Consider the following 12,479-nt stretch of genomic DNA (forward strand, 5'->3'; position numbering starts at 1 on the left):
CAGTCCATGAACATTTTTTCGACCCTCAAATACTTTTGGTCATTACAAGTTGGCATTTGAATTAGTTGCCAAGGGACGCCTCGGTGGCTCAGTGGTTGAGTGTCTGCCTTTGGCTGGGGTCATTGATCCTGAGGTCCTGGGATCAAGTCCCATATAAGGCTTTCTGCGAGGAGTCTGCTTCTCCCTCTGCCTATATCTCTGCCTCTCTCCGTGTTTCTCATGAATAAATAAATAAAATCTTTTTTAAAAAATCAGTTAGGGATCCCTGGATGGCGCAGTGGTTTGGCGCCTGCCTTTGGCCCAGGGCGCGATCCTGGAGACCCAGGATCGAATCCCACGTCGGGCTCCCGGTACATGGAGCCTGCTTCTCCCTCTGCCTATGTCTCTGCCTCTCTCTCTCACTATCATAAATAAATGAAAATTTAAAAAAAAAAGAGTTGCCAACATTTAAAAATCAAAAGCATGGTTTTTTGTTTTCTCAAAAAAGTGCATGCACATACAAACACCAGCTTATGTGAAACATTGAGCCCCTCTTCCCAGATAGGAGGGGTTAAAGTTCATTTACATAGGACATTACTTTCCACAGTTTGATAACATCTGCACTGTGCCCACTTGGAAGTTACCTGCTTCAGTCAGCATTGGAATTTGCAACCACTATTTCGTAGTCCTTTTGGTACATTAGTACTTACATAGAAGGTTGTTTTCATGTGCATTTGTGGAGGTGCGAAGATAGTAAGTAGATACCATACTTGACCCTCTATTCTACAACCAAGAAGATGGTGTTGCAGTAGACATGCCAGAGGCTTAGGTTTTTGTGGGTAACACTGCCGAGGAATTGGGTTACTTCTAAAGGGGCCAAGCCATTTCAATTATTAGGTATTCATTTAGTTTTGTGTGGCTTCTTCATTACGTTTAATAGTATGCTTCATTTGGAATGTGCTATGAAAATGTAAAATACAAAAAAAAGTAAATAAAATACAGTATGATCTCTCCTGGAAGCAGCCTTCATAAATTCTTGTTTCTAATTGCAGGTTTGATCATTCCTGCAAATTGTGTGTCTCCTCTTGTAAATCTCCTGTCAACTTCAGACCAGTCTCAACAGCTTGCAGTCCAACAGAAACAGCTCTGGCAGCAGCGTCACCCGCAGAGCATCGCCAACTTGAGCAACGCATAAGAACAGACAGGTTTCGACATGGATGTATCTGAAATGCTGTTGAAGCATATCATTTGCATAAAAATCAGGGACAGTTTCCAAAGAATTATAATTTTTTTCAGTTGTTGCTCTCTCTAGTTAATTTTTTTTGGGAATAAGGACAAACCTGGAATAGATAGCAAAACTGAAAATCAGCAGTGCCGATGGTGGTACATATGTCTTTCCTTTGCTTTTCCCATGGTACTTCCCATATGCTTTTACTTTGGGTGAGCAGAGGGATATGTGCGCGTGCGTGTCTGTTTGTTTGTGAGTTTATTAAAGGCTACAAACCACAATTGGTTTAACAATGCTTGGAACTTCCCAAACTGGCTTTACTTTTATGTTACACAGTGCTCAGGGTTAATGCAGTACATCCATGCAATTGCTGTGGGAGTTATCCCCAGATGCATGTGTTTTGAGTCTATAAATATAGAAAATATATATTGGTTTCTTTTTCCAACTTATTAAACAATAGGTTTATTAAAGCATGAAATGAAAGGTTGCATATCATGCATTCAGGTTCTTTTCTAGTTTTGTTCTGACAGTGCATGTCTTTGAAAGCATGCGTAAACAAGATTCAAACAAGTCAAGTAATGGAGAGAAACATTTGTAGATGTACAGCATTGGTTATTGCATTTTTATAGTGTTTATACCTGGGTATTGCTTCTCACCCTGCAAATCCCCAGCCCCCCCACCCCACCCCTGCCACCCCATTATTCCTGCCCCAGGTTTCTTGTCAAGGTAATGAGTACATACATTTTTTTGTGGTAAAACTCTTAAAAAGTTAATTTTAATGTATTAATAGTATTCCTAATGTGTGCTGCAAAAATGGCTACAAGCCTGCTTTTCTTAAAATTACATTTTCCTTAACTTAAAGATAGTTTTAGAAAGAAGTACAAATTGGCTTCCATCTTGCAAACAATCTTTTTTTTTTTTTTACTTCATTATCTTAATTTGTCACTCATAAAAAAGGAAACCATACTTGAGCTGTAAACTAGACAATGAGGAGACACTTGAGGCTTCTGCTGTATGTTTATTTCTTGTTGTTATTGTTGTTACCCAGTAACTTGAATATTGTTTAATGTGTTGTAAGACATTGTAGAGTTTATCTCAAGCTGTTAAAAATGGTAATGTACAAATGTGAATAGACACTTATCTATAATATGGGTAAGTTTTGTTTCGCCTATAATAGATGTTTATAAAAACAAGTGAGGGGACAATTGGGGTTTTTTTGTTTCCTTTTGTTTTCCTTCCACCCCCCCTCCCTTTTTTTTGCTTGCACAGGTTGCACTATTGAAAAATTGAGATTGTATAAACCTGGTCAAAAGCTACAAGATACCACAATCTTGTAGATGTCAAATAAAAAGTTATTCTACTAACCAGAAGTGGACTCGTGTTTAGGCCCTTAACACCTTCAGAAGCAGTCTGTGATGGGGATTCTGCAGAACTTGTGTGTTGCTCAGCATTCCAGGTAGCCTTATATTTGGGCTTAAAACTTGCCCCTCAAAATTGAGATGTGTCGAGAAAGGGGTGAAATGATAGTACTTTTGAATGTTGCTCAAGTTGAATTGTTCTTGCTTGTTACTCTTTAAACTTCTCACAGAATCAGGTGGGATATGTGTTCAGTGATGGAAAGCTAGGGTTTTCATCTTCCTGTGTTTCTTTAAGCCTGAGTTTGCTTATGTCAAGTTTACCGTAAGTTTCCTTTGAATTTATTTATTCTTGATACCTAGAAGAACACATTGAGAATAATTTTTGTTTGTTGGCATGTTTTGCCAAGTGGATGCAACTTTTATCCTCAAGTCTAGGCTTTCTTCTCAGGCAGTGATCCATCTGTATATCAACCAGTGTTCCTTGTTAGGGCCACCAGACCCAACTGGCAGCCAAGAGCAGATTGTTCCACCTGCAGCAAAACTTCTCAGTTACTTCCTTTATTTTTAAACCAGTATCCTGCTCAGCATCCTATCAACACACTAAGGTGAAGATTGGAGAAGGGAACCCCAGCAGACCTGCTCCCCTCAGTAAGGCAAAATGGCAGGGTTAGGGGCTGTGGGCCCAACTTCCCTCTTTTGGGCATTAGGGGTATCTTTTTGTAGGGTACGGTTATTTCCAAATAGCATTGGTATGAGGTTTCTGTAGCATGCAGTTAGTTGACCCCCACAATTCCTTATGTAATGTTTGCATTTTGAACTGCTATTCTGATGTAAAAGGGCATATGTATGTTTTGTTCTTTGAGGAATAGCTTTGTTTTGGTTTTATAAAGAAGGTCCAGAAATAAGGCCTCTGAAAATTCTTCAAGGAGACCTCAGAAAGGCAACCGGGGTGAATGGAGAGGACCTGAGGTGCCACATGCCCCTGCCCATCATGGAGGATGTGTGTGAGCATCAAGAGCCCGCTGTTCATCCCCTTCTCTGCAGGTTGAACGTAGGACCTTTACACTGTGCCCTTATCTAAGTCAGCAAGTTCAGGTTGGCCAGCTTGGGAAAATCCAGCATTCAGGGTCCTCCTCTCTCAAAAAATCAAGTTTAACAACAGCTAACTTGTGTACAGCAGATCCATGTATGTCAGGATCTGATGCCACGTCTGACCCCAGGGCCTTGTTGAACCAGATGGGAGTCCATTTGGCCGTTGCAATGCCTTGTCTCCCCTTTTTTAGCAATATGGCTCTGAGCACAAAGATTTGATTGTAAATTGTGCTCGTGTTTTCAAAGTTTACAATGTCAGTTGTGCTGAAAACCACTCTCTGAGTCCAGAGCTGCTCAGATGGTATCTTGGGGGGGATCTGTGTTCCCCTCATTTAGTCCACACCACAAGTCTCTGTCTGCAGTTTAGTGGGATTATCCAGATAGGCATCAGTGATTCCTCAGTGTATTAACTGAGTATTTCTTTAAACGCAACTTGATCAAAAAGTAAATTATCTTAAGCAATTTTCCCTTTTTGCTGCTATATTGCAGATAGACTTTTCAATATCTTTTCTTTACATCTGTATATAAGTTAGCAAGAACTTGCATCCAAAGCAATGTACTAGTGTGTGTTTGTGTACATATATTTATTCCAGTCCAATTAATTAGCACTTGAGAAAATTTTTTGAACTGCAACAATAACCCTTTTCATTTTAGTGTGCTTCACCTATAAAGATAAAAGTTCAGATTACCAGGCTCCAGGGGACTATAACACCTTAGAGGTACAATTTTGTGTCTGCAGTCCCTGGGACATTGATTTGCTAGCCTCCATGTGATGCTAGTAGAACTCCTCTAGCAGGCATGACCAGAAAGGGCACCAGGACAGCATTTATGATTATGTGTAATGGGAACCTTTTACCCTACGCTCTTTACTTCCCAGTTTAGCATGGGGGCCAGAGCAGTAGATTACAAGTGATTGATGCATCTCAGTTGATGAAAATAGCAGGGGAAAAGTATTTTCCCCTTCAGTCCTCTCCCTGATAAGATATTAAGAGCAAGGTCCTGGTCTAAAAATTCTTATTTTAAAAACATACCTGAGTGGTATTTGGTAGTTTCTAAGAGTGGTGCTACATAAGGGTCGCTGTTAGGCTGGAATCTAGTTAGCCAGATGTTGGGTGGGTTCAAGCATCCCAATGGCAAAGGCAACCACTGTGATGATAGGCATTTGTTGACTACCCCTCCTGTATCTAGGGTCTCCCTCGCTAACCACATTCCCACACACAGGGCTGTGCATGCTTTGCTGCTATAATGCAGCAAGTAGTCCACACCATGGCTATAGCTAGCTGCGAGCATAAACCCTTTGTGAAAATTCCTCATGGGATGCCAATTATCCAATATAGATGCAATATCTTTTAAGGGCATATAAGTGAAGGAAACACATCTAGATACCTGCAACTCAAGCTAGCTAGTAATTTTTTTTTTCTGATTACTTGAGGTGAAATCCAAAACCCACCTTCTGATTTTATGCTGTACTTATATATATGTACATAAAGTGTATATATAGAAATGTTGAGTTCTTTTGAATTCTGAATGTAAATATTTCTTGTAAATTGGGACCCCACCTATTTGTTTTTCCTTTCCCTCCTCCCTTCAATCCTATTTATTCTTTCCTTGACTTCCCATATGGGGCATCTTACAATTTTTTTTTTTATATATATATATATTAAAAAAGTATGAAAAACTTCTTAGTTGAATTTGTTCATATATTTTAGAATTCAGTTTTGCATCTTTACTATAGAATTCCTATGTCTATTTTGTGTTAATATTTTTCAACATGCCTGATTGTGTTTGCATTTTTTATTACAGATTTTTACTGTGTGCAATGCATTGTAATTGGGGGGGAATGTATTTGAGTGCAATTTCTGATACTGTCATTATATGACTAGTTACGCTCATTTATGTTGCTCTTTGGAAGCTATAGTGAGCCTGATGTTTTCACATAAAAAAACTTTTACCCAAGACTTTGTTTAAGCTCCTCTAACTTCTTCAGTGCATTTGGGATCAGATGTAGCTCTTCAGTAACCCGACTTGCTCCTACCCTTGTAATTTTTCAGGGCTGTACCAAATCCTCCATCTGTGTGGCTCTCCAGCTGAGAAGAAAATCTTGCAGATCTGAATGGTGATTGATAGCCTGCTGCTACTGCAAAGTTTGTGTTTTTTTTAAAGAAATCAAGCCTATACTTTTAACCTACAAATAATCAGAAATTTACTTTGCAGTGAGCACAGGTAATCTGCTTCTGCTCTCACCTGTTAAGGATAGTAATAGCAGATGGGGAGACTGGCCTGGTATGTGTGGGTCTCCATAAAGAGTGTATTTTAAGGAACAATCGTCCTCCCAGAGAGAGAAGACAACTGCTGTGGAGGCTTCCACGAGCCTTCATCTCATGGGCTGATTCTGTGCTGAGGGTAAAACAGGCAGTTAGCTGTGGGTGGACTGGCCAGCAGGATCCCCTGAGCCGCTCTCACCACTAGTGTGCTACTGGTGAGTTGACCTTGACTGGACAGATAGCCACAAGCCTCATTGCTGAGCTGGATTAAGGCATTCTTGATGATTAGTGTTGCCAGTAGGGAAGACACAGGGGTGGCTCATGAAAATGGCAGTAATAATCAGCTGGGAGGCAAACATTGCGTTTTTTACTTAAAGACTTAGAACATTGAAGAAAATGTTCCTCCATGACTTTTAGGAAGGATTGCTGTGAGCATTTCTTGGGCCTTTCACTCACATACATATTTCATTTACCTATTGAACTTGTTAGACTTGTTGAAAATTTATGAATTGTCCGCATATAGATTAGCCTTGGGAACTTAACATATCTTAAGTTAGGGCCTGTCAGAGATGCGCCATAGTGGGAATCCAGGCTTAGACCCACTCTGCCCACTCCCTCCCTCTGGTATCCAAAGAGTGGAGAGCACCCTCGTCAGGCAGGCCCAACAAGGGATGCATGCAGCCTGGCAAAATCGGTTTTTCTTGCTGCTTGCAGCTCAGGCCTCCTCCAGTCTCAAGGTCAATCGACAGGTCCCTGAGAACACCCCATTCTTCCTCCTCCCCACCCTGAGAGCCTTTCTTGCTCTGAGAGTATCTGGCACTGAAGAGGGTAAAGAAGCTTGAGCCTTCTTTCTGACTTACACATTAGGGACAGAGAGCTTGTTTCCACGTAGCATATTGTAGTCTCACCGCCATTAGAGAAAAACCATCCTTTTCATGGTTTATACTGAATTTGCAAACTACTGATATTATTTTTCAATAACCACTTGTATCTATCATCAACCTTGAGAGGTGGGAAGAGGTACGCTGTATCTCTGCAATAAAACTTCTGCCAGGTTCTACCTCTGCTGAGCAAAGGATACTTTTATATGTAGGCGTAGATCTTCCTCCTTTACTGATCTGACTTGGTGCATCTTGAGACAACGTGTGATGGAATCCAAAGACAATTTGAAACAAAGGTGGATATAAACTCTTGGTTGTTTTTATTTGGTTCTCTTTTTTTAAATCTCCCTTTTTATATTGCTCCTCTGTCTTGAATGTCCGTTAGTGTATGAAGGGTACGCACTGTTCTGATGATACTGCACTGCTTCATTCAGCCTTCCACGGTTAATTCAGTACCAAGTGTCCAGAAGCGATTGTTCCAACCATTTTGATATGTAACTTTAAAAATTGGGTTTCATGCAATAAAAATGTGTTGGCTGCGTTTAGCGAGGTTTACCCTTGCAAGTAAAAAACGATCAACCATGAAGCATAACAAACTCTGTATTTAGTTTTTTGTTGTCGTGTTTTTTGTTTTGTTTTCTTTTTTTGTAAGATTCTTAAATAAATTAAACTGGCTAATATGTTTTTTCTCTGTGTTTTCTTTGGGTTCTGTGCACCCACTTGAGCTGTATCCATGCCACCATCCTCACCTAGAGAGCTTTTCTTTGGGGGCTTGGACTTTTTTTAATGTTGGCATTTTATTTGGTGTGAATTATAGAAGACTTCTCATGATGTCGGTAGGATGGAACCCAGCACTCTTGAGATTAGAAACGTACACACTACCACACATATGAACAGTTCTGTAGGTCTGGGCAGAGATCCTGGCACCTGCCACAGCTCTTGAGACTCCCCTCCTAGAGTGTCTTCCCCACAAGATGCCACAAAAGGCTGGCCATGAGTGTTAGAGAACTTGGGGCCACAAGGCTCCTTTGTAAAAATCATTCCTGGTGTTGAGCAACCGCCCAGGCTGGGAATCCAAGATTTGAGCTTTGTTTCGGAAAAAATAAACTAGAAAACTGTCAGGGAGTATTGTGTGTGTGTTGTTTGCCAGTCGCTGTGAGCGCTCTCCATGGCCCTCTCCATGGCCTTCAAGTTTTCAGATGAAGTCACTTTGTTCATAAGGTTTGAAAGGTGTTTCGTTTCAAAAAAAAAAAAAAAAAAAAAACGTTTCGTTTCTTATTTTTGCAGGATTGGTGCCTGCATTTATTAAGGGTTTGATAAGTAACTGCTAGGTGTCTAGCATTGGGTCACATGCTGGGTACTTAGGCTATTGCAAGGACTGTAAACCAGTAAGCAGATAGGATTCTTCCAGTCCTGGTGTTAAAACCTCAGGAATGCTATGTGTGCCTGAGCCTAAGAGGTGACCAACTGTTGCCATAAGGAAGCTGGAGTAAATGGAGAAGGAAGTGGACAATCTCATGCTACTGTTGAGCTCTGGGGCTCATTGATTGTGAAATAAGGATTGGCCAGAAAGTCCAGTCAGCTCCTTGCCCTGGCCTTCGGAAGCCAGAGAACGGAATAAACGTGAGGGGAGACACCACAAAAAGCTGAGTTACCTCCCCTGTAAGGTTTGAGTACCCTCACACTTTACAGATGTGGAGACCAGCACAGATCTGGGAGCCATCACGGGTGGGGTTCTGTCCAGGCTAGGTGGCCTGGGCCAGGAGTTGGCACTGCTGTCCTGGAGAAAGGCAGAGGGAGGGAGAGGAGGATGGGAACGCATGGACGGATTTTTTTTTTTTTTTTTTTAATGTTTGGAATATGGCTTGTGAGTCTTTGTGGGATTTGAAATGCTTAAGAGAATCGTAATTTGTAGCTTAAAATTCTTAAAGGACTTTAATCAAATTTGTAAATGGTGTTAATGTTTCGGGGAATTTAATCTGTCAAATACATGAGATAATTGCATATTAATTGAACAAGCAAAAGGATGTTTCACATTTAACTAAAATTTTCAGGGATCCCTGGGTGGCTCAGCGTTTGGGTGGCTCAGCAGTTGAGCATCTGCCTTCAGCTCAGTGCGTGTTCCCAGGGTCCCGGGATCAAGTTCTGCATCGGGCTCCCTGCATGGAACCTGCTTCTCCCTCTGCCTGTGTCTCTGCCTTTCTGTGTGTCTCTCATGAATAAATAAATGATTTTTTTTTTAATGAAGCACGAGTTTAAAAACTTTTTTTTTTAATATTTGTAAGTTGGGGATCCCTGAGTGGCTCAGCGGTTTGGTGCCGCCTTCAGCCCAGGGCGTGTTCCTGGCTCTCCAGGATCGAGTCCCACGTTGGGCTCCCTGCATGGAGCCTGCTTCTCCCTCTGCCTGTCTCTGCCTCTCTGTGTGTGTGTCTCATGAATGAATAAATAAAAACCTTTTTAAAAAATATTTTAAAAAATAAAAATAAATAAAATATTTGTAAGTTGAGGGACATCTGGCTGGCTCAGCTGGTAGTGTGTGACTCTTGATCTTGAGGTGGTAGGTTCGAGCCCCATGTTGAGTAGAGAGGTTACTTTAAAAAAATTTATAAAGACTTTGAGAGGGATTCCTAGGTGGCGCAGCGGTTTAGTGCCTGCCTTTGGCCCAGGGCGCGATCCTGGAGACCGGGATCGAATCCCATGTCGGGCTCCCGGTGCATGGAGCCTGCTTCTCCCTCTGCCTGTGTCTCTGCCTCTCTCTCTGTGTGACTATCATAAATAAAATAAAATTTAAAAAAAAAAAGACTTTGAGAGACAGAATGAGCAGAGAAAGGGTCAGAGGGAGAGGGAGAAGCAGGCTCCCCACTGAGCAGGGAGCCCAATATGGGACTCCATCCCAGGACCCCAGGATCATGACCTGAGTTGACGGCAGACACTTTACTGACCAAGCCACCCAGATGTCCCCAAAAAATCTTTTTTAAAAATTTGTAAGTTGAGCTTAAATACTGAAAGGAAATGTAGAGTTTTAAATGTATAACCTGAATAACTAGAGTATTAATCTGAATAAGAAATCAAGAGACCTCGGGTCACCTGGGTGGCTCAGCGGTTGAGTGTCTGCCTTTGGCCCAGGTCGTGATCCTGCAGTTCTTGGATCGAGTCCCACATCGGGCTCCCTGCATGGAGCCTGCTTCTCTCTTTGTCTATGTCTCTGCCTCTCTTTCTCTGTGTCTCATGAATAAATAAAATCTTATAAAAAGAAAAAAAAAAAGAAATCAAGAGATCTGACCTTCATTTAGCACCTTCATCATCCCCAAATTGTGAGTTCCAGTTTGCTTTGACCTTGTTCTCCTTCAGCATTGTATCTGCACTCATGTCTCCTTTCAGCCTCACCATGTATCTCCAGTAGTGTGGACTTCCACACTATTGACATTTGCGCCAGGCCATTCCTTTCGGGGTGTTGTCCTGTTTATGATAGGATGCATAGCAGCATCCCTGGTCTCTACCCACTAGATGCCAGTAGTACACACCGCTCCTCTCACACCCAACCATGCTGCACCCCCGCCCTGCCAAGGTTTTGACAACCCAAAATGTTACTGGACATTGCCAAATGTCCTGTGACTGGCAAAATCACCCAATCCTTTTTTTTTTTTTTTAACATATTTATTCACAAGAGACACAGAGAGAGGCAGAGACATAGGCAGAAGGAGAAGCAGGCTCCATGCAGGAGCCCTATGCGGGACTTGATCCCAGAATTCCAGAGGCAAAGGCAGACACTGAACTGCTGAACCACCCAGGTGTCCCAAAATCATCCAATCCTTGGTTAAGAACTACTGTCCTAGGCAAATTAGTCATAAAGAGGCACAAAGTTAGTATCTATGATGGAGATGTGTGTGTGTGTGTGTGTGTGTGCGCGCGTGAGTTTGTTTTACAGAGGACAAGGTCCATGAACAAGGGCTCTGAGCTATGGAAAATACAAATGTTAACTGGCTGGGGGTTTGGAGTATGTACAGTACAATTTCCATAAGTATGAATATTTAACAGCTAGTCATTTGAGAGCATGATGTAAAGAAGCCATCTGTGGAGGCCTTTATGGAGAGAAAGGAGGCTAAAAGAAATGTGCAGAATGCTTATTTTTAGAGTCCAATTCTTGGCATGTTGGCTTCATCCTCTGAAAGCTGCCCACTCTGGGCACCAAGTGCATTATTGGGTTAGGAGAGGCAAGTGCCTTGCTGTGGGCTCCAAATCACCAAATCATAATTTAAGAATCACCCCAAAGTACTGTGCAAAGGTAGGATGACTAGGTGGATGTTAGTCTGGAACACATCTAATGTTTTTGATTAGTTCTTTTCTTGAATCACACCACCTGACTGAAGTCAATAAGCAGATGAGAACATACAGCAAACACTGTTTCCACTTCTACTACTTGGGTCCCCCGTTCCTCTTCCACCATTTCAAAGTGGTCAGCCTTCCCAAGTTTCTTCAGTATTCCTTCTTGGGGAACAAGGAAAATTTTTTTGGTAACAGCAACATGCTCAAGCTTCTGTTGTTTACCTTTGGTTCCAGGCAAGATTAGCTTTCAACAAAGATTGATGTGCGAGCCCTTAATTACTAGAGAAATCCAAACTGGAATAAATTATAATTGTAGGAAATTAGGAAATTTAACAGTAGGAACGAACCCTTAGAAAGCTGAATGTTTTGTGAAGGTGCCCACTGGTTAGCGCAGTAAGACTCTCCTAGAATTCCCATTTTCTTCTAATCCAAGATCAAGATAAATTATACATTTCTCACAATTCCTACATTAATACTGGGGTTTTGTTTAGCTTTGTGTTCCTACAGCTTTTTTTCTTGCATGTGTTTCTTGTTTAGAGGTATTAACGTGAAAATAAGCTCATTATATCCTTGAATGTTTGCATGTCCCATTTTTTTAGTGTTCTACCTATAGGAAATCAAGCCTTAAGAAACAAACTTTTGTGGTCCACGGTTCAAAACCAACGCATCACCTGCTTTTGAAGGACCCTGCAAGCTAGGAATGGTTTTTACATTCTTAAATGGTTGGGGGGAAAAGATTATTTTGTAACATGGGAAAATTACATGAAATTCAAATTTCAGTGTTCATAAATACAATTTTATTGGCACTCAGTCATGCCATTCCTTTTATGTATTTTGTAAGGCTGCTTTAGCACTACAGTGGCAGAGTTGCATCCTTAAAGAGATTATGTGGCCAAACTATGGCAAAGCCTAAAAAGTTTGTTATCTGACCCTTTACAGGAGCACCCTGCTGGTTTCTGGCCTACAATCAGAAGTAATAGCAGAAACATAATTGCAAATTAATAAATTTGGAAACAGACCTGATCAAAATCCAACTTGACTTAAAATCAAGTATGGTTTTGCTGCTCTGAGGACATAAACCACGTTAGAGTACTAACTGTGATGAGCTAATCATGAAACTGCAACCCACAGCTTTGGTGCTCAAACTGTTGGGTTTGTCTACTCAACTAGTTTCTTAAATCAGTGGTCTCCAAACTTTTTAGTCACATAATTAGTTTTTTTTTTTTCTGGAGTGCCTGGGTGGCTCAGTTGTCTAAGCATCCAACTCTTGATTTCGGCTCAGGTCATGATCTCAGAGTTGTTAGATCAAGTCCCACATCAGGCTCCAAGCTGGGCGTGGACCCTGCTTAAG

General features: G+C 41.4%; 1 protein-coding gene across 3 annotated transcripts in view; it reads left to right on the forward strand.

The window, feature by feature from the left end:
- The window catches only part of SBNO1 (strawberry notch homolog 1), a 62,051-nt gene extending 54,569 nt beyond the window's left edge, over positions 1-7,482 (forward strand). For all 3 annotated transcript variants that reach the window (XM_077875344.1, XM_077875346.1, XM_077875345.1), the window contains exon 32: positions 1,032-7,482. In XM_077875344.1, coding sequence (XP_077731470.1) covers positions 1,032-1,174 — 143 coding nt within the window. In that variant the 3' untranslated portion in view covers positions 1,175-7,482. The remainder of the gene's footprint in view (positions 1-1,031) is intronic.
- The last annotated feature ends 4,997 nt before the right edge of the window (positions 7,483-12,479 follow it).

Source organism: Canis aureus, chromosome 27, assembly GCF_053574225.1.
Source record: "Canis aureus isolate CA01 chromosome 27, VMU_Caureus_v.1.0, whole genome shotgun sequence".
In the NCBI taxonomy this organism is placed as follows: domain Eukaryota; kingdom Metazoa; phylum Chordata; class Mammalia; order Carnivora; family Canidae; genus Canis; species Canis aureus.